The sequence below is a fragment of the Salmo salar genome, chromosome ssa15 (genome assembly GCF_905237065.1).
Source record: "Salmo salar chromosome ssa15, Ssal_v3.1, whole genome shotgun sequence".
Taxonomy (NCBI): domain Eukaryota; kingdom Metazoa; phylum Chordata; class Actinopteri; order Salmoniformes; family Salmonidae; genus Salmo; species Salmo salar.
Window position 1 is genome coordinate 33699259 of NC_059456.1, and position 21279 is coordinate 33720537.

The 21279-nt window shown below is 48.2% G+C and overlaps 1 protein-coding gene across 2 annotated transcripts in view; it reads right to left on the reverse strand.

The window, feature by feature from the left end:
* Window positions 1-21279, reverse strand: part of LOC106571345 (midasin) — a 79622-nt gene that overhangs the window by 37975 nt on the left and 20368 nt on the right. For both annotated transcript variants that reach the window (XM_045695636.1, XM_014144290.2), the window contains exons 29-66: window positions 20930-21068; window positions 20086-20224; window positions 19633-19763; window positions 19305-19443; window positions 19005-19134; window positions 18499-18756; window positions 18099-18296; window positions 17704-17912; window positions 16327-16449; window positions 15928-16125; window positions 15694-15801; window positions 15123-15311; window positions 14938-15027; window positions 14501-14764; window positions 14083-14350; window positions 13609-13768; window positions 13282-13398; window positions 12989-13197; window positions 12690-12838; window positions 12275-12474; window positions 11893-12122; window positions 8969-9082; window positions 8694-8823; window positions 8406-8512; window positions 8156-8289; window positions 7879-8039; window positions 7491-7611; window positions 7039-7252; window positions 6708-6951; window positions 6319-6442; window positions 5194-5361; window positions 4744-4958; window positions 2542-2947; window positions 2267-2379; window positions 1441-2110; window positions 1154-1315; window positions 713-995; window positions 258-496 (exon numbers count right to left, since the gene is read on the reverse strand). In XM_045695636.1, the coding sequence (XP_045551592.1) occupies window positions 258-496; window positions 713-995; window positions 1154-1315; window positions 1441-2110; window positions 2267-2379; window positions 2542-2947; window positions 4744-4958; window positions 5194-5361; window positions 6319-6442; window positions 6708-6951; window positions 7039-7252; window positions 7491-7611; window positions 7879-8039; window positions 8156-8289; window positions 8406-8512; window positions 8694-8823; window positions 8969-9082; window positions 11893-12122; window positions 12275-12474; window positions 12690-12838; window positions 12989-13197; window positions 13282-13398; window positions 13609-13768; window positions 14083-14350; window positions 14501-14764; window positions 14938-15027; window positions 15123-15311; window positions 15694-15801; window positions 15928-16125; window positions 16327-16449; window positions 17704-17912; window positions 18099-18296; window positions 18499-18756; window positions 19005-19134; window positions 19305-19443; window positions 19633-19763; window positions 20086-20224; window positions 20930-21068 (7253 nt within the window). The remainder of the gene's footprint in view (window positions 1-257; window positions 497-712; window positions 996-1153; window positions 1316-1440; window positions 2111-2266; window positions 2380-2541; window positions 2948-4743; window positions 4959-5193; window positions 5362-6318; window positions 6443-6707; window positions 6952-7038; window positions 7253-7490; window positions 7612-7878; window positions 8040-8155; window positions 8290-8405; window positions 8513-8693; window positions 8824-8968; window positions 9083-11892; window positions 12123-12274; window positions 12475-12689; window positions 12839-12988; window positions 13198-13281; window positions 13399-13608; window positions 13769-14082; window positions 14351-14500; window positions 14765-14937; window positions 15028-15122; window positions 15312-15693; window positions 15802-15927; window positions 16126-16326; window positions 16450-17703; window positions 17913-18098; window positions 18297-18498; window positions 18757-19004; window positions 19135-19304; window positions 19444-19632; window positions 19764-20085; window positions 20225-20929; window positions 21069-21279) is intronic.

A 21279-nucleotide genomic window follows, 5' to 3' on the forward strand; every position in this document is an offset into this window, starting at 1 on the left:
CGACTAACCTGTACCCCTGCACAATGACTCGGTACACCCTGTATATATAGCCTTGTTATTGTAATTTTACTGTTACTTTCTTTTGTTTATTTAGTAAATATTTTCTTAACTCTTATTTTTCTTAAAACGGCATTGTTGGTTAAGGGCTTGTAAGTAAGCATTTCACGGTAAGGTCTAGACATTGTTGTATTCGGGGCATGTGACAAATGAAATTTGATTTGGCACTGGTGGAATGGTCCACTCTGCATGGTTCTCACCTGGACTAGGGCGGGGTGCTCGGGCCACTCCTCCAGCCTCTGTCCGACGGCCAGGGCCAGCTGCTCCAGGACAGGCAGACACAGGCGGGCCTCACTCATGTTGGGCTGCTGGTAGAAGTCATAGGGCCCGTCTGGTTGGAGGGTCAGGCTCTCGGGGCCTGGGGTCCCCTGGACAGTGTTTTGGAGCAGGGTGCTGAGAAACAGCTGGGTGCCTGTCAGCTGCTGGTCCATCTCTGAGTCTGAGGGTCACAAGGGGGACAGATGGTTTTAGACAAAGTCATGTCTTAACACAGCCAACAGTAGAGTTATGGAAATATCCTAAAGACAAAAGCAGGATTAAGTTACATGATATCATTCTGTAGGTAGGGCTTAAAAGTCCCAACATCTCTTTTTCAGATGTTGTGTAATTTTATAGAAATGAATACAAACGTGGCGTTACTAAGTGTACTACCCACCCATGAGATGGTAGAAGCGTGACATCACCGGGGCTGTGGTCTGATAGGAGGAGACCAGAGCTCGAATGTGATCTTTGCTGTGATTGGCTGGAGCGCTGGCCTGGTACCACAGTGATTGGGTGTAGCCCAGACAGAGGCGCTGATGGACCTGTACCACAGTGTTCATACAGGCTGGAGACAGGAAGCCAGCCTCGTTGGGATCCTCTGTCACTTCCTCCTCCTCTGGCTCTCCTCTGTCTGCTGGTCCCTCCAGACTGGGCTGGGTGGTGATGTCAGCAAAGTCCTAAGTAGAGAGAGCAGAGAGAAAGAGGGAAAGAGAGGAAGAGAAGAGGAGAGAGAAAGACAGAGGCAGGTGAGTTATGGTTGCAAAGTTGACCTGGTGATAGTAAAATGTGATAAACCAAAGCGAGATTACATTGGCTAGCCCTGAAAAGACTGTACCTTGTTGAACTGGGGGAAGCAGCGTCTGAAGTCTCTCTCCTCTTGCTCGTCCTCACTCAGACCTGTTCCGTGGAGTCTGCTGCGGTGGCGATACAGACTGGCTTCTAGCTGCTCTTTCTCCCTCGCACGCCTCTCCTGCTCGTCCCACTCGTTCACCAGAGCCTGGACATATCACACGACAAACATGAACACTGGTTGGGCCACCTGTCAATCAATAGGATCAGACCACAAACACCAATCAAAAAGTTGACATCTCACGTTATCCAATCAAAACGTGTGACACTCACCTGACAGATGTGTCTGAAGAGTTTGAGTGTGTCCTGGCTGAGCTGACCAGTGGAGAGGGCGTGGCACTGCAGGTACAACAGAGCGTTCAGGAGTAACGTCCCGGGCTCTGGGACCACGTGATCCAGGTCCTGCTGGGGTAAGAGCTTCCCTAGGCCCCTCAGAACATCCATGCAGCCCCTGGAGCACAGGTAGTCTGCCCTGGCTAGGTAGGAAGGCATGCTGGGGGACACTGAGGGGAAGGCCAGCAGGCAGGACACCAGCTTGGGCAGGCCTGGAATCGGGGTGAGGGAAGAGGCCACCTGGGATGCCACCAGTCTCATACCATGTCTCAGCTGGAGGATGGCAGTCCTCAGGGGCCCCACTACGTCAGGGTACAGCGGGTACTCCTCCGCCAGCCTCTGGGCGAAGCGGTGCTGCGAGGCCTGCCACACAGCCTCCTCCTTCAGCAGGCCCTGAGTCCCTGACCTGGATTTGGTGCCGCTCCCCTGGAGGGCCTTGAGCAGGTGGGAGAGCAGATCCTCTATGGAGGCTGGCTGGCCTATGCTGCAGAGGTAGTGCTGCAGCTCCTGGAACAGCCTGCCATACTGGGGCTCGTTGGGCCTGCAGGCCTGCTTTCTGGAGAGCTCTGCTATCTGCTCCTTCACCTGCTGCATACGGATCCACAGGTACCTGCAGAAACATCACAGGGACAATGACGTTTAGAATGACCCTATCTGGCAAAAAAACAGTCAACCAGAACTATCTGATCAACATCTGTAGCCAATACATAACACATGTCATGGTGTTTTAGGTCAGACACAGTGAGTTGTTCTGTATGTTGTTCACCTGATGCGAGGATGCTGGAAGCCATCGGTGGTGCTGCTCTCCTCCAGCTCAGCTCCAGTCAGCAGCTGAGAGGACAGACTGCGTCCTCTCCACTCCTCCTGCAGCAAAGCCAGCTGGGAAAGAGGCAGAGGCACCCTCAACTTCACATATAGGGGAAGAGAATGACACTCTACTCCAATGTTAAAAAGAGAAGAGACTGTTGATATATCCCATCTCCCCTAGTACCATACAGTGTTAACAAGATAAAAGAGACAGTAGCATTGACAGTGGCCCACCTCCTCCTGGGCGTAGTCCAGCTTGTAGGCCCTCTTCACGGCCGGGTCGAAGATGGTCTGTGGGGTCCAGGTCTTGATCTGCAGCAGGCCCATGTTGACCCAGAAGACCCCAGAGCGGACCAGCTGGCTGAAGCCTTGGACGCGGATGGAGCCCTGGACCCTGTTCTGGACAAACTGCTGAAGGCAGGTGAGTAGGGCATCTAGCAGGCCTTCGGGGAGCTGGTTGGCGGGCAGGAAGTCTGTGAGGGTGGTCTGGACATCCTGGGCGGCCACCAGAGGGTCCTGGTCTTCCACCAGGCTCTCACAGGTTTCTGTGTAGCTCTCCTGCAGCCCTGGAGGCAGCAGCTCTGATATGGACTGTAGCTGCCGGCGCAGCACCACGCCCTGCAGCCGCAGGTCAGTACCCCTGAGAGGACCGAGAGAGAGAGCGCGAGAGGGGGAGACTGAGTACTAAAGCTATAAAGTGAAAATAGTCATTTCAAATAGATATGAACAGCTGCCGTATATACAGTACACGTGAAACGTTTGGACACACCTACTCATTCAAGGGTTTTTCTTTATTTTTACTATTCTGTACATTGTAGAATAATAGTGAAGACATCAAAACTATGAAATAACGCATATGGAATCATGTAGTAACCAAAAAAGTGTTAAACAAATCAAAATATATTTTATATTTGAGATTCTTCAAAGAAGCCACCCTTTACACACTCTTGGCATTCCCTCACAACCAGAATTCATGAGGTAGTCACCTGCAAGTCACCTTCAATTAACTGGTATGCCTCAATTAACTGGTATGCCTTGTAAAAGTTAATTTGTGGAATTTCTTTCCTTCTTAATGTGTTTGAGCAAATCAGTTCTGTTGTGACAAGGTAGGAGTGGTATACAGAAGATATCCCTATTTGGTAAAATACCAAGTCCATATTATGGCAAGAACAGCTCAAATAAGCAAAGAGAAATGACAGTCCATCATTACTTTAAGACATGAAGGTCAGTCAATCCGGAACATTTCAAGAACTTTACAAGTTTCTTCAAGTGCAGTCGCAAAACCCATCAAGTGCTATGATGAAACTGGCTCTCATGAGGACCGCCACAGGAATGGAAGACCCAGAGTTACCTCTGCTGCAGAGGATAAGTTCATTAGAGTTACCAGCCTCAGAAAATGCAGCCCAAATAAATGCTTCACAGAGTTCAAGTAACAGACACATCTCAACATCAACTGTTCAAAGGAGACTGCGTGAATCAGGCCTTCGTGGTCAAATTGCTGCAAAGAAACCATTAATGAAGGACACCAATAAGAAGAAGAGACTTGTTTGGGCCAAAAAGCACGAGCCATGGACATTAGACCAGTGGAATTCTGTCCTTTGGTCTGATGAGTCCAAATTTGAGATTTTTGGTTCCAACCGCAGTGTCTTTGTGAGACGCAGAGCACAGTAGGCGAATGGATGATCTCCACGTGTGGTTCCCACCGTGAAGCATGGAGGAAGAGGTGTGATGGTGCTTTGCTGGTGACACGGTCACTGATTTATTTAAAATTCAAGGCACACTTAACCAGCATGGCTACCACAGCATTCTGCAGCAATACGCCATCCCACCTGGTTTGCGCTTAGTGGGACTTTCATTTGTTTTTCAACAACCTCCAGGCTGTGTAAGGGCTATTTGACCAAGAAGGAGAGTGATGGAGTGCTGCACCAGATGACCTGGCCTCCACAATCACCCGACCTCAACCCAATTGAGATGGTTTGGGATGAGTTGGACCACAGAGTGAAGGAAAAGCAGTCAACAAGTGCTCAGCATATGTGGGAACTTCTTCAAGACCGTTGGAAAAGCATTCCAGGTGAAGCTGGTTGAGAGAATGTGTGCAAAGCTGTCATCAAGGCAAAGGGTGGCTACTTTGAAGAATCTCAAATATGTTTTACACTTTTTCGGTTACTGCATGATTTCATCGTTTTGATGTATTCACTATTATAGTCAAAATAAAATATGCAAAACAAATAAAAACCCCTGGGATGAGAAGGTGTGTCCAAACTTTTGTCAGGTACTGTACAGTGCAAGCCCCCAAATCATATATTATGTGCATCATTCTGTCATTTGATGTAGGTAGGGCAAGGGCTATTTCCCTAATTATAGTGCCAGCGTTCTGTATGTTGTGTATGGTGATTCCTCTCCGTAAGCTTGAGGTAACATCTCCAGTGAGCGTACCTGAACTCAGCCAGTGCAGGGACAGCCATGTTGTCCCACAGCACGGCGGTGACGTCTTGGAGCTGTTGGGTCCGCTCCCTCCACTCCCCCAGGGTGACCCGGGATGAGGAGAGGAGGGACGTCCCCGTGGGGTCCCACCAACCCCCCATCTCGCTGCTGCTAAGAACCCCCAACATGCACCTTGACCACACTGCTTTGCTCAGCATGCCAGGACCCTGGAGGAGACACAGGAAGAGTGAGTGAACTCCTCAGTTAGAATGACTTAGTTGGAACACTTAAATTCAAATCAAGAAATAACTGATTGAAAACAGAATAGCAGGAAATTCATTTCAGTGATGTGAATTGATCCAAAATCCTGATGCATATCTCCATAGACAACATGCATTGAGCTTGTTGGCAAGCTGTGAGCCTCTCACATCACATAGATGTTACATTAGCTACCTAACCTACCATGTTTTCAGGTGACAGAGGTGTCTTGGATGATGTCATCTGTCCCTCGGAACACAGGGGGTCCCACTTCAGCCAGCGCTCTGGGTCAGAGGTCACACTGCTGCTCCACAGGGCCGCCAGGGCCTCTGATAGCAGATCACACCACACAAACTGCAGCTCCTCCGCAGGCTGGTAGGAGAAATGCAGGCACTACAGTCAAGTCAATACAGTTGCGTGCACACAGGCAGCCCAATTCTGATATTGTCCTTATAACCAATCACATCAGATCTTTTTCAGAGCTGATCTGATTGGTCAAAAGACCAATTAGTGAAAAAAAGCAGACTACATCACTGCAGTACACTGGGGTGCCTTGAGAAACTCTCAGGTGTGCCGCGAAACATCTCCTAATCTCTATTCGTTTTTGGAACACTCACTTATAAGCCTGTGACCTGTGGAATGCACATGGACTTTTGACTTACGAGCACCAGGTCCGGTCATATAATACATTGAATGGCACATGGTTACATCTATCGTTTCAAGTCGGGTGCGCTCAGGCTGTTGTTGTTACATTTGTATCATTTAAGGGGTGCGCATCATGAACAAATTAATGTGTATAATTTGACTTGGCCTGTGAAAACCATCAGCACAGGCAAGTCTGATTACTTTTAGCTGTACCACATCCTCTGCCATAGAAACAAACTGAGCATGGTCACTCCTTTACAATGCAGAAACCCACGGTCTTTAGCCAAATCTTTCAGGACTATTTTACCTAAATATTTCTAGCGCGGATTTGCGGGAAGCTTTTAAATGAATCATCATGAGTAAGATACTATGAAAATAGTTCAAAAACACCCCATTTAATCTGTTGTCACAGAAAAAATATAATCTGCAGTATGGATCCGATGAGATCCAGGTCATTGCCACTAAATAAATACATAGGGACATTTTAGGTGTGCCGCACAATTTCTTTAGCCCACCAAGGTGTGCCACGGTTCAAGAAAGGTTGGGAACCACTGGCCTACATGACACAAAACCAGATCTTCTGCTTTATGTTTGAGGCACAGATACAGGATTGTCCTCTTGAAGGACAATAAAAATCAATCAATCAATCAATTATACTGAGGGTAAACTGGTTGAACCGCTGACCCGGTCACTGCTGAGGAGGAACCAGAGAGGCTGGAGCTGGCTGACGTTCATGGGGGTGGACTGGAGACAGAAGCGCAGGTGTTGGGAGACCTCGCGACGCAGGCTGTCCTCGGACTCTCTGTCACTGTGGAGAAAAGTGCACAGTAGTTAGTTATCCATACAACTACATGACACAACATAAAACATTTAACAATACCACATGTTTCTATGTAATTACTGGTGCTTTTGTGTGATGTTTTTAATGTGCCAAAGATACTTTTCTGTCTAATGTAAATTGGATAGACAATTAAGCTTTTTGAATTTGATACATTTGAAGCACTAGATAGATTCAAAATCTAATTCAATAAAGCAAGATAATCCTCCATTGACCTACTGTGGCCATCTCTTACCCCTGTGTGAGAGCCAGCTGCAGCAGGTCGGTGCTGAGCCTGAGCTGGTTGAGTACGGCCAGCTCCTCCATGAGAGGCCAGAGTTGGGCCCTGCGGCTGAGCTGCTGTAACACCTCCCTACAGGGAGGGGCGCTGTCTCCCTGCTCCCCCTCGTCATGCATAGAGGAGCGCACCTCCAGTAGGCCGCACGAGGTCATGTGACCCTGCTGCTGCTGCACGCACGACACCAGCCTCTCAAGGACACCTGGGATCAGGATATAATTGAATAATGAATAGTTAGAGAGGGATGACACAGACACTGACACAACTTTAGTATGTAGCACCAGGTTACCTGAGTTCTGGGGTTCTAGCTGGTTGTTGGCCAGCAGGACCAGGCCCCAGGCTTCTAGCAGGCTTTCCTTGGTGTCCAGGCCCAGAGCGGCTCCCTGCAGGCGAACCAGCTCCTGTCTCCACAGGGAGGCCGTGTTGTCTAGCCTCAGGTCGCCCACGTCCAGGGCCCTGCTCAGGACCCTCAGCTGGGATGCACACTCGGCTACAGACTCCAGCTATGGGAGACAGCGATGAGTCAGATGGATTAATATTAGTATTGTATTACCATACTCTCAAGTCTTAAACATGAGGAAGCCTGGAAATCAAGGCTTGGTTATGCCAATAACTGATAGGAGAGTTTACAGTATAGGTGCTTGTTTCAGATAGTGTGTTGAATGCGCTCTCTCTCCGAGTAAGGTGGGTGTTTGAGTAAGGTGGTTTAAATGTTTGCTCGCTCTGTCTCTTTCTCTCTACCTTGAATGGAAGGGGTTTCCCCAGTATTTTCTGGATGCCCTTCAAGGCGGTAGCCACAGTGACAGAGGTGGACAGGACAGTCTGGATGGCAGCTGACACAGTCTGGAGCTCCTGCTGGCCACTGGAACAGTACAATAACAAAGGGTTGCTATCATTACATTTCCGGGTAGAAAACACAAAGTCTCTGTCCCAAATGGAACCCTTTTCCTTATATAGTGCAATACTTTTGACCAGGGCCCATATGGCTCTATGTAGGGAATTGGGTGCCATTTGGGACGGAACCAAAACCACTTTTACAATAAAGTCAATTTCATTGATTCGACTGTCCAGAAGGTCTATTGGAGGATTCTAATACTACTTCCTGGGTAAAAAGGAAGGTGTTACTCACTCATGGGTGCCATCTCCCAGTAGTAGCTGTGGAAGCCGGAGGATGAGGTGTTTCTGCACCCACTGCCAGTGTAGCGAGAGGACCGACACTCCCTGGGAGTCGGCAGGCAGTGAGTTACACACCTGCCAGAACCGGTCTCTCCACTGCAGCAGCTGCAGGATCTGTGGACACCATAGATACTATTTATTACAAACAGAATTTCAGCCCAGGTTGATGACGGTTACTGAATGAGAGACATTAACTAAAATGGAATTACAATGACTACTACGGTATTAACCTCGAACATGAGATGGTCAGATATGTAGGGCTGTCCAGTCTGCACGGCCTGCAGTGTAAAGGTGTCCCACAGGTCAAAGAAGGAGCGCAGGTGCATCAGCACTGGGTGGGGCAGATGACCAATGTCCACCGTCCCTTTAATGGTCAAAAAAACATATGCAACATTATAACACCAGCAATATTATCATTAACCTTTACATTTCAGCAAGCACACAGTCACCAAGTCGAGCTGTACGGAAGCAGCACAGTACCTTTGGAGAAAGCAGTGGCCAGCCTCAGCGCACTGTTGTGTGCTGATGTCTTGATAGCACAGCTCCCCACTGCAGCCCTCTCCTCTCTGTCCATCAACAGTATGATCCTGTAAGGACACACATCACACCCAGGTTACTCAACACCACTGCCACCATGTAACCCCAGTTACTAAACAGCCAGACTACCAGACAGAGGATATACCCCAAATGGTTCCCTATAGGCCCTGGTCAAAACAAGTGCACTATACAGAGAATAGGGCGCCATAAGGGACACAGCCAGACACATACCTGTTGGCCACTGCATTGAGAGCCTCCATGAACTCCATGTACCTCTCCTCGTCTTCAAAGTTACACGTGTTGGCCAGAATGTCCAGGTACTGCTTGTTCCAACGCATGTCAACCAGAATCCTGTAATCATCTAATGCCGACATGAACATTAATGGCAATTTTTTAACTTGTGAAAAGTGATTGTTTGGACGGGAGTTATGATATGTAATATTTGTGTAAAAGACCTGGAGAGGGTGTTAGAAAATAGTTTAGTTACAGCGGTTAGTTTAGCCTACCTGTGCTGTGTGGTTGCAGCAGCTCAGTGAGGCACTTTCCCTTCACAGTCAGCTTGCTGCTGAACATGGCCTTCAGAGCCCTGTTCCCTGCCTCCAGCTGCACCAGTGCCACCTCTGTAACAACAAGCGGATCTCAGAGCAGTCCTTAAGAGTAACACGCACCAAATACAGATAGCAACAAAGCTCCACTGACCACAGAGCAGTCCCTTGACATAAACAGTAACATACACCATATACATGGCCCTGGTTGAATAATGGTGCCGGAGGGGTTGGCTGCCGTTTTACGGGCTCATAACCAACTGTACTATTTTGTTCGTTTTTTCACATTGTTTGTAACTTATTTTGTACATAAAGTTGCTGCTACTGTCTCTTATGACCGAAAAGAGCTTCTAGACATCAGAACAGTGATTACACACCTCCGACGCGAAGGATATACTGCTTCCCGGACACCAGGCCCAAATCCTCGTCATTCACGTGAAGAAAAGACAGGGATAGAGGGGTTGAAGGTCGGGGTGCCTTGTGAGAATTCATAGGCGAGTGAGTAAACCGCCAATACCCTTCTATTGGCCAACGTTCAATCACTGGAAAACTAACTGGATGATCTACGGTCAAGACTATCCCACCAAGGGGAAGTGGTCAGATGACGCGGATGCTACGCTACAGGACTGTTTTGCTAGCACAGACTGGAATATGTTCCGGGAGTCATCCAATTGCATTGAGGAGTATACCTCCTCATTCACCAGCTTCATCAATAAGTGTATAGACGACGTTGTCGCCACAGTGACCGTACGTACATATCCAAACTAGAAGCCATGGATTACAGGCAACATCCGCAGCGAGCTAAAGGCTAGAACTGCCGCTTTCAAGGAGCGGGACACTAATTCAGACGCTTACAAGAAATCCATGCCCTTAGACGAACCATCAAACAGGCAAAGCGTCAATACAGGACTAAGATTGAATCCTACTACATCGGCTCTGACACTCGTCGGATGTGGCAGGGTTTGCATACTATTATGGACTACAGAGGGAAACCCAGCCGCGAGCTGCCCAGTGACGCGAGCCTACCAGACAAGCTAAATGCCTTTTATGCTCGCGTCGAAGCAAGCAACACTGAAGCATGCATGAGAGCACCAGCTGTTCCAGACGACTGTGTGATCTCACTCTCCATAGCCGATGTGAGCAAGACCTTTAAACAGGTCAATGTTCACAAGGCCGTGGGGCCAGACAGATTACCATGATGTGTACTCCAAGCATGCGCGGACCAACTGGCAAGTGTCTTCACTGACATTTTCAATCTTTCCCTGACCGAGTCTGTAATACCTACATGTTTCAAACAGACCACCATACTCCCTGTGCCCAAGAATGTGAAGGTAACCTGCCAAAATGACTACCGCCCATAGCACTCATGTCGGTAGCCACAAAGTACTTTGAAAGGCTGGTTATGGCTCACATCACCATCATCCCGGAAACCCTAAACCCCCTCCAATTCTCATACCGCCTCAACAGATCCACTGATGACACACTCAATTGAACTCCACACTGCCCTTTCCCACCTGGACAAAAGGAACACCTATGTGAGAAAGCTGTTCATTGACTACAGTTCAGCGTTCAACACCATAGTGCCCACAAAGCTCATCACTAAGCTAAGGACCCTGGGACTAAACACTTCTCTCTGCAACTGGATCCTGGACTTCCTGACGGGCCGCCCCCAGGTGGTAAGGGTAGATCCTCAACACCGGGGCCCTTCAGCGACGCGCGCTTAGTCTCCTCCTGTACTCCCCGTTCACCCATGACTGTGTGGCCAAGCACGACGCCAACACCATCATTAAGTTTGCTGATGACACAACAGTGGTAGGCCTGATTACCGACAATGATGAGACAGCCTATAGGGAGGAGGTCAGAGATCTGGCAGTGTGGTACCAGGACAGCAACCTCTCCCTAAATGTGAGCAAGACAAAAGAGCTGATCGTGGACCACAGGAAAAAGGAGGGCGGAACAGGCCCCCCATTCACATCGAGTAGTGGAGCGGGTCGAGAGCTTCAAGTTCCTTGGTGTCCACAACACCAACAAACTAACATGGTCCAAGCACACCAAGACAGTCGTGAAGAGGGCACGACTACACCTTTTCAGGAGACTGAAAAGATTTGGTATGGGTCCCCAGATCCTCAAAAAGTTCTACAGCTGCACCATCGAGAGCATCCTGACTGGTTGCATCACCGCCTGGTGTGGCAACTGCTTGGCATCAAACCGTAAGGCGCTACAGATGGTAGTGCGTACAGCCCAGTACATCACTGGGGCCAAGCTTCCTGCCATCCAGGACCTATATACTAGGCAGTGTCAGAGGAAGGCCCAAAAAATTGTCAAAGACTCCAGTCACCCAAGTCATAGACTGCTCTCTCTGCTACCGCACAGCAAGCGATACCGGAGCGCCAAGTCTAGGTCCAAAAGGCTCCTTAACAGCTTCTACCCCCAAGCCTTAAGACTGCTGAACAATTAATCAAATGGCCACCCGGCATATTTACATTGAACCCCCCATTGTTTTTACACTGCAGCTACTCGCTGTTTATGATCTATGCATAGTCATTTTACCCCTACCTACATGTACAAATGACCTCAACTAACTTGTACCCCCGTACGTTGACTCGGCACCGGTACCCCCTGTATATATCCTCGTTATTGTTATATAATTCTATTGTGTTACTTTTTATGATTTTTTTTTTAACTTTAGTTTATTTAGTAAATATTTTCTTAACTCCATTTCTTGACCTGCCTTGTTGATTAAGGGCTTATAAGTAAGTATTTCACGGTAAGGTCTACACCTGTTTTATTCAGCGCATGTGACAAATACAATTTGATTTGGTAGGTAGCAACAAAGCTCCAAAAAGATAAAAAGCTGATGGAAGGGCAGTGAATGAGCTCCATACCAGGGGCGTGTTTGTAGCTCTTGGCCAGGCTGGAGAGCCAGGCGGTGCGGAGCATCCAGTCTGAGTGCGAGGCCCTCTCGGTGAGTAGCCTGACGGCGGTAGGCAGCAAGCGCAGGGTGTCACCGTCCTCCTCCAGGTCCACCACGCCGCCGGAGAAAACCAGGCCCTCGTGCAGCACTGCCCCACTCTGCAGAGCCCTCTGGAGGTCACTCAGGCTCAGAGGACGGCTCCTGGTCACACACACAGGTCAAGCTAAACGTTAGCATTACAGCTACAATAAGACCGGGTACAACTCTGGGGCCTAGTTATAACCCGTTTTTCCAGGTCTGGTCACATGATCAGGAGAAACGCCTATGTCCGACCTGTAATCTATGAGTCTCACCTCTTGCCCTGCATGCTGAGTGTGTTGAGGCAGAAGGAGAGGACCTGTCCGTCGCGGAGGACCGAGGAGAAGCAGGAGTCTTCGGTGGAGAGCAGGGCTGAGGGAAAGCCGTCGGGCCACACCCCTGCACACAGCAGCCCGCTGCCCCAGTCCTCTGTGTCCAGGATGGACAGGTGGCGCTCAATCACCTCCTGGGCTTGCTGGAACCACATGTAAAACTCCATTCTTTATTACTGACTTCAATTAATCTACTAGGAACCTAATATAATATGAACATAACTAGGGTCTTGGACTGAGATATCACTGTATTAGGCTGGTTGTCAGTGTATATTACATCACAGAGACAGGCTAGTTGAGGTTATAGCAGTGGGAGTAGAGGATGTTCTATAATAGACAAGGTGGTGTTGGTTGGTACCCGTTGGATGGCGGTGGTGCGCTGGCAGAGGGAGTAGGCCTCCCCACAGGCATGTTGCAGGGCACTGGGCAGGTCCACCCCTCTCTGCAGCTGGCAGGACAGCAGGGCTGCAGCGTGGAGCAGGGAGGAGACACATGATGCAGGGGAATCTGGATAGACAGAGAAAAAGGAAGAGATAAGAGATTCATACTGGAGGAGTCATTCTATGGATACCTTTGTTTTATCTGAAGAAACATGCAAACTATAGCTGATGTCCAACTGAAACTACATATTTTGGAGAGGTTTCCCTCAGTGCTCACCCCAAATGGAAGCTTTGATGTCAGTGTGTATTTCAATCAGCAGGTCACACACACAGTCTCCGGTCACACCAGCAGTGTGGAGAACAGTCTTCAGGTCCAGAGTGTCCCAACAGACCCCCTCATGTTCCCCTGGGATGTAGATCTCCACCCCTCGGTTCCTCATGGCTCTGGAGATCTCTCCGTGCACTGGGTCCATGGTCAGGAACAACCTAGAGTCAGGCCAGATGATGAGTTGAGACTGGCCTGTCCAAACAGAGTTGATATGTGTGTGTGTGCAAACCTTTGTATTGTACCTGAAGTTGGGGTGTGGGGTGATGGAAGGAGTGGTTCCATCGATGACCCCACGCTCGTTGATGGTCAGACACCCACCGGGCTCCAGCAGGGCATTCAGACGGTCCAACACAGAGGGGCTTAACACAAACAGAAACACAACACCCATTAACCTTACATTTACCATCTGCAACACACTCTGGTGCCATCCAGCCTCACAGAAGTGAGAAGACCTGTTTACTCACACTGTACCAAGATCCTCAACTACCTTCAGTGACACATTTAGAGGTATAATTAGCTATATTGTGATCATTTAAGATGCAGGTCCTGCTATTGGCTGCTTTCTTCACCTGCAGAAGTTGACATTGTCCATGAGCAGCCAATCCCCAGCCTGCAGGGCCTGGACCAGCATGCCGTCCAGCCACTCAAAGCCTCCGTTACTCCAGCCGTCCTGCAGCTGGGCCAGACGCTCCTTCAGCAGGGTGAAGTCCATCTGCAGCTTGGACATGTCTGGAGGGAGGGAGGGTGAGGGACACAGTACATGGTGTTTATACTGCTCATTCAGGGTTAATCACATGAAGATATAGGGAAACATTTTCCTCTCGCAATGACATGTGCTGTGAGCAAAATGTTATGGTTAGTTTGCTCACAGCGTCTGTGTAGAATGACCTAGCATAGAATGACCCATTAGCACCAAAAAGTTTGTAATTCTTAACTTCAAACATTCCATAAATCACCTACTCATACACCATCACTATGACTCTAGTGTCAGTCTGTTCCAGAGAGAGCTTCACCCTCAGGATGCTGCCTGTTCCTGACATTACCTGTGAACACCTTGAGTTTGGTGTTGAGCTTCTGCAGCAGGAGGATGATGACTTCTAGTTTGTTGAGGGCTTCAGAGGTCACCGTCCCCCCGGTCCTCTCCAGGCCCTCCTCCTTCAGCCAGCGACAGAAGAGGCTCCAGGTCTTCAGCAGGAACTCTGTGTCCTGGACCCCTGCCCCGTCCAATGACATCAGGCCTCGCCGCGTTACCATGGCAACGATGTAGTCCACGTTCTCCAGCACCTGCTGCCATGGCCGCACGATGTCCACCTGGAAAACAGACCCAACCAGCTTGTAATACAACACTCAATATTATGATATCAAGAGTGTTCATAATCCCAAAGGATTTACATTGATTACTATATTTAGTTCCCAGCTTGGTCTCTCTTTGAGACTCTGTGACTAGACTGGACTGGTTACCTGTTCAAACCCTCCCAGCAGCTCGGTGGTGTCCATGGCACTGTTCATGGCCATGACCCGGAGGCGGTGTCCGGTGAGCAGGGCCAGGAGGCGCACCAGGCTGGTCTTCCCGCTGGCCGTGGGGCCCACTAGCACCGCCATCCAGCCCATCTCCACACACTTCATCAGGGACTCCAGGGGCCGCAGTGCCTGGTGGGTGATAGACAGAGGGGGGTCTAGGGCCACAGGTGATCCACCGCTACGCTGGAGGACAGAGAAGCCCACCTGGATGACAGGGAGAGAGGAGGACGAAGAGAAGGGTTAATTCACTATGTGTATAGCTAGCTCTGAATGAAACGATATGACACCATGTACAGCCAGCACATATGATTCATTCAAAACATTACTTGATAATATCTTTCAACCCAAAACTGAATGGAGTTTGCAACATGACTGACCTGCAGATTGAGTGGAGTGATGTGGAATTGTCTTGATCCGGTGTAAGGCTCAAAGTCCTCTCCAAACACCTTCCTGAACACAGATAGCACCTGAAGACAAAACATGTGATGAGATAAACAGGAGTTTGAACACAAACCCACTGAGTAAAGATAGTGCATATGTACAGGAGTTGTAGTCTACATACCTGTGCCTTGTCTGCCTCGGTCCTCATCCTGTCAGCGTACACCAACCCCACGTGCTGACCCGGGTTGAAGAACCCTGGTGATTGGTCGGTCTGCATCAGCTGACACCAGCGGAACATGTCGCGCAGGTTGAACTCCCAGGGGCCTCCTTTTTGACCCCACTTCCTCTCCACAGATACATCAAGGACCAGCTGACAAAAATCAAATAGAATACAACTTTATTGTCCATCGAAACGGAATTGTTCTTTTTACTGTCTTTTTAGGGGAACAGCGGTAAGCAAAGTCAGTGGCTAGGCAAAATGGTGTTCAAGACAGCAAAAAATGACTTAGTTGACTAAATATGTTTTTGGTCACTGTGCCATGCACTAATGCCTATAAATGTAAGGAACATCAGCTGCTGCTATACAGGCTGGTGGCCATTGTCCTTGGCTGGAACAGTGGGGTCAAATTTGGACACGTCATCTTCCCAAAAGTCAATGGTCACAGAGCAAAAAAGCCTATCAAGTCTTTTTACAACCAGTTGTTTTGAAAGAGATAAAATGGGAGCCACTGTAAAAGGACTCCTCTACCTACCCGGTTGTTGAACTGCACCATTTTAGAGATGATCTGATTGTCAATATTCGGGAAGATGGAGTCTCCTATAAATTCCATGTCCTCACTGGTCAGCTGATCCACAAACACCTGAGAAAACAGTTGAAATTCCAATACAATTTCACAAAAAGACAAATATATATACAACCATACTATTTATTCAACATTTCAATACATAATATATCTAAAATACTTGGCTAGCTCTTTATATCTTACCTGAGTGAATCTGTTGAGGAAGGATTTGGGCAGGCCCTTGCGCCCCCCTCCTTGAGTGAAGGGGTTCTGGCAGCCGAAGATCTTTGTCTTCTCGTGTTGTACCTGGAAGCTCATGCCCAGCTCTGGGATGTAGATCTCAGCACGGTGATCAAAGCAGGCGTTTAACCCCTCCAGCACGGACTGAGAGGCCAGGTTCAACTACACAGGAGTAGAGAAAAATAGATGCGTCATTATCCAAAAATTGTGTCATACTTATTTTGCTTTCTCCTAAAGCTTTATTCTTTCTGGAGTCCCACTCAAGAATTGATGTAACCTGAAACAATGCAAATTCCCTCTCAAGTTGACATGTCTATTAACTGGTGAGTTAATATAAAAAATTTAAAAAACATGATTCCATACCTCATCCAGGACAATCCAGTGTCCAGCCTTCAGTCCAGCCAGGAGAGGGCCATCGCGCCATGCAAATTCTCCCCCTTTCCCTCCTTCCACAGGCAGGTCGGTCCCAAACAGGTCTGTCACATCCTGTCAGGAAAGGAAATTACATCATACATAGGTTTAGAGTGCCATCACTGGTGTTTTTAATTCCTCCCTTATGGTGCTTTTCATTTCAAAATATTATGCATTTAAAACAATATGACAATAACTTGTACCTATAAAATCTATACTGAACAAAAATATAAAAACGCAACATTCAACAATTTCAAAGATTTTACTGAGTTACAGTTCATATAAGGAAATCGGTCAGTTGAAATAAATTCATTAGGCCCTAATATCTATGGATTTCACATGACTGGGAACACAGATGTGCATCCTTTGATCACAGACACCTTTAAATAAAAGGTTGATCAGGCTGTTGATTGTGGCCTGTGTCCCACTCGTCTTCAATGACTGTGTATAGTTCCTGAATATTGGCGGGAACTGGAACATGCCGTTGTACACATTGATCCAGAGCATCCCAAACATGCTCATTGGGTAACATGCCTGGTGAGTATGCCGGCCATAGAAGAACTGGGACATTTCCAGCTTCCAGGAATTGTACAGATCCTTGCGACATTTCGTGCATTTTCATGCTGAAACACGAGGTGATGGCGGCGGATGAATGGCACAATAATAGGCCTCAGGATCTCGTCACGGTATCTCTGTGCATTCAAATTGACATCGATAAAATGCAACTGTGTTCATTGTCCGAAGACATCTGTGGCATTGTGTTGTGTGACAAAATTGCACGTTAGAGTGGCCTTTTATTGTCCCCAGCACAAGGTGCACCTGTGTAATGATCATGCTATTTAAGCAGCTTCTTGATATGCCAGACCTGTCAGGTTGAGGGATTATCTCGGCAAAGGAGAAATGCTAACTAACAGGGATGTAAACAAATGACTGCACAAAATCTGAGAGAAATAAATGGTTTGTTTGTATGGAACGTTTTCTGGGATCTTTTACTTCAGCTCATGAAACAACACTCTACATGTTCAGTATAGTTTAAAAAGTTCAGACATTATGTAACAATACAACATAGTATTCACCAGTGGAGGCTGGCTCATAATAATGGCCGGAATGGAGTGAATAGAGTGGCATCAAACCATGTGTTTGATGTATTTGATACCATTCCACCTATTCTGTTCCAGCCATTACCACAAGCCCGTCCTCTCCAATTAAGATGCCACCAACCTCCTGAGGTGTACACATGTAAATAAATAATTATCCAGACAATAACATTCAAAATTTGCATTATCATAGTAAAGAGCCCCAGTGAAAGTTTGTGAACAGTTTTTTTACAGTTTGCTCCGAGAGGTTGATCCTGACGAGGTGGTTCCCAGAAGCCTTTGCCAGGGCGGCCACCAGGCTGGTCTTGCCCACGCCAGGGGAGCCCTCCAGCAGCACGGGTCTCTGCAGCTTCAGGGCCCTCAGGAGCCTCTGGGCGTTAACTGCTGTGGTGCCTGCTGCTAGGGCATAGTCAGTCAGGCTCCTGCTCTCACTCTCCAGGCCTAGCACAACACAGGAAACATTCAGTTCCATTTTTACAAAAACAGATCCATAATAAACCACATGCTCTAGTTAAGGGTTGGGTTCTTAATGGCACCCTATTCCTTATATAGTGCTATCTCTTTGACCAGGGTCCAATGACCATTTGGGATGCTTCATGCTCTAATCTAGGATAAAAGTGTCCCCACCTGAGGAGATGTAGAAGGGGTCGATGCCAAAAAAGTCGTCCCCCCACTGGGGCTCCCTGAGCAGGCTGGTGTCGTAGACCCTCAGTGCGTCTAGCATCTCCTGGTCCAGCTTGGTGACCCCACCCAGCTTGGTATGCAGGAAGCTCAGACAGGCCCTGCGTGCCACAAGGGCATTCTCCGCAGCAGATACTGTTGTCCCTGTGACATCCCAAGAAGGAGAGAAAGACGTGAGATCATGTGATTGTAGCACTGAGGCCTACTAAGCATCATGAAGCATCCTACACATGCACAACTTAGGAGTTTGGTGTCCTTACGAAAGCACCAGAACATTTGCTGTGTATTTCCACTATAAACAACAACAATAAGCAGTGTACTGTGACCTAGTGGCCTGGTATCTGACCTGAGCCGATGGCGTCCACGTAGACCAGGCACGCGGCGTGGATGAAGGCAGTGACCGTGTCCAGCCGGAGGTCCCACTCAGCCTCCTCCTCGCCCTCGTCCCCCATGGTCATGAAGCCGTCGGCGTCACGCTCACACACCAGGTTGAGGAAGTTGACCCAGGACAGGATGTCCCTCACGCTGACCACGCAGCGCCGCCCAAAGTCCTGGTTGGTCAGCCAGTCAATAAAGTCCAGCATGAGCTCGGCGATGTCTCCTCCTGGGTTGGGGGTCAAAGGTCATAGTGAGAGATAGCTACAACAAGGAAGTAAAATAGAAATGGATGACCTTAATAATACAGTGGGGTATGGTGTGTACCTATGAACACATTTGAGACTAAGAACAACAAAAACTGAAGAGATTTACACTCAAATGAGATACGTACAGGTAGGGAGACTATTCTAGCCTATCAAATGCTACTCCTAGATGAGATGTATTCTGTCTGTGGTGTGTGGAGGAGAGGAGTACCTTGGTGGTCGTTGTCATCCAATGAGAGGCTGGTCCTCAGGTTGTGCTGGATGATCTGCACCAGGTCACTGCGGCTGTTACTCTGAGGGCACCAGATCTCTGTGAACCTGTTCCTCAGCGCAGGAGAGAGCTGGACACACACACAGAGAAATGTTAACAAGTTGGACTGATCATCTACAAAACAAACAGAAGTGGTTGTGGCCCTGTATGTCCCCTCCAGAGGCAGAAATTGAATAGGATGTAATTTTAGGGGCCGGTTTAGACTCCGGCCCTGCTGGTTCATCTATTGTAATGGTTTACCTCTTTCTTGCCGAAGTCTCCTCCAGGGTTCATGGTGGCAACCAGGCGAAAGTTCTGCTCTGCTGTGATCAGCTCCACATCATCGTCATCTCCACTTCCTTTCTCTGCCAACAACAGAGACTTCTCCGTCTCTAGGACACTGAACCAATCAGAGCAGGGTCAGACGTCAACGATAACTAATGAAGTGTTATACGCTAACTATTGTGAGAAAGCGGCTCTATTACCATATCCACAACTAGTATACCATTCAGAATGAAGTGATGTATTGGGCAGGGATTCTAAGCAGTACACTAGTGCGGATATTGGAACATAGTCAGGGTGTGTGTACCTGTTGAGTCTCTCCAGCACAGAGTCGTCAGCCAGGGAGATCTCGTCCATGAGGAACACCCCTCCCTCTCTCATGGCCAGGACTAGGGGCCCATCATGCCACTCAAACAACCTGCCGTCCTCAGCATCCGCCTGTACCAACACACGACGGGGGACCTTAATGCCTTATAAAGGGTTTATGAGGGTTTAGGGGCGGCAGGTATCCCAATGGTTAGAGTGTTGCACTAGTAACCGAAAGGTTGCAAGATCGAATCCCTGAGCTGACAAGGTAAAAATCTGTTGTTCTGCCCCTGAACAAGGCAGTTAACCCACTGTTCCTAGGCCGTCATTGAAAATAAGAATTTGTTCTTAACTGACTTGCCTAGTTAAATAAAGGTTAAAAAAAAGAAGAAAAAAAAAGAGGGTTCATAACTTAGTTAATTTAAATTGTGACCATAAACGGTGTAGTATCTACCTGGTGTGTCCCAGTATGTCTGACAGGACGCAGGCCCCCCAGGAAGTCAGACGTCTCCATGTGCAGGTGACAGTTGAGGGAGAAGAACTTCTGTCCGGCCAGCGCCGCAAACAGCTGGCAGATGGTGGTCTTACCACACCTGGGGGGAGGAGAACGTATGTTCTAACTGATCGGTCTTTCTGGAGGTTTAGGCTAGTATGTTACTGCAGGGGTTCCCATACTTCTTTACTCAGGCCTCCTCTTCCAGCATTGGGGAAAATCCCACGCCCCACTCCGTGCACACATCTATTTCCATGGGCACAAGCACTGTTCATGACACAAACTGTTCACACCCCTCTTGTTGGCGGAGATAACATTTTGCAGGTTTACAGCTTATTTCCTGCAATTCCATACATTTTGTCATGTCTAATTTGAGTCGAGTGACACGAACATCTACAAAATCTACGGGCTCAACAACCTAGCTAAAAAACATTAGCTGACACACTGATCAAGACATTTCTGACATGTTATAGATAAATAGCTCTCTGAGGTCGGCAATGACTAACATGTTATAGGAAAACTGATGCTGCACTTCTCAATTTCCAAATGGCCCCTTGTGCATTCTACTATTACAACTTTCAACAGTAGGTTGAAAGCCGGACTGAGTTCCCCCCCCAGGGGCGAGCCCCCCCAGTTTGGGAACCACTACGTTACTGCACTGGCTTCAGGAGAAGTGGACACAGTTAGGAGAGCTTTGTCTTTCTGTAGTACTTACTAACCCATTCACGTCACCTTCTGCTCGCTTTACAGATTTCATTGACAATTGGAGAGATTTCCACAATCAGGAATTTAGGATGAATCCTACCCAGTGTCTCCAACCAATAGAACAGACTCCCCGAAACGCAGGGCCCGTCCCACCAGCACGGCCAGTCTCCTCATCCCCCGCGTCCACACCACGTGACGGAACTCCTCAGGCACACCCGCGATGCTGTCCACGAACGGACCTGCCATTCACAATAAACCAGGTTAACTCTGACACACTGGCCAATACAAATAGCCTAATAAACTTGATCAAAATCATTAGCAGATTAGTATGTTACAAAGGGAGGTGATATCATTCCAGCACAACACCACATGACAGACAATCCATCCCCTTCACACGCAATATTCATGTTCACACTCCATTGACCCCACATAATGGAGAATAGTGATACA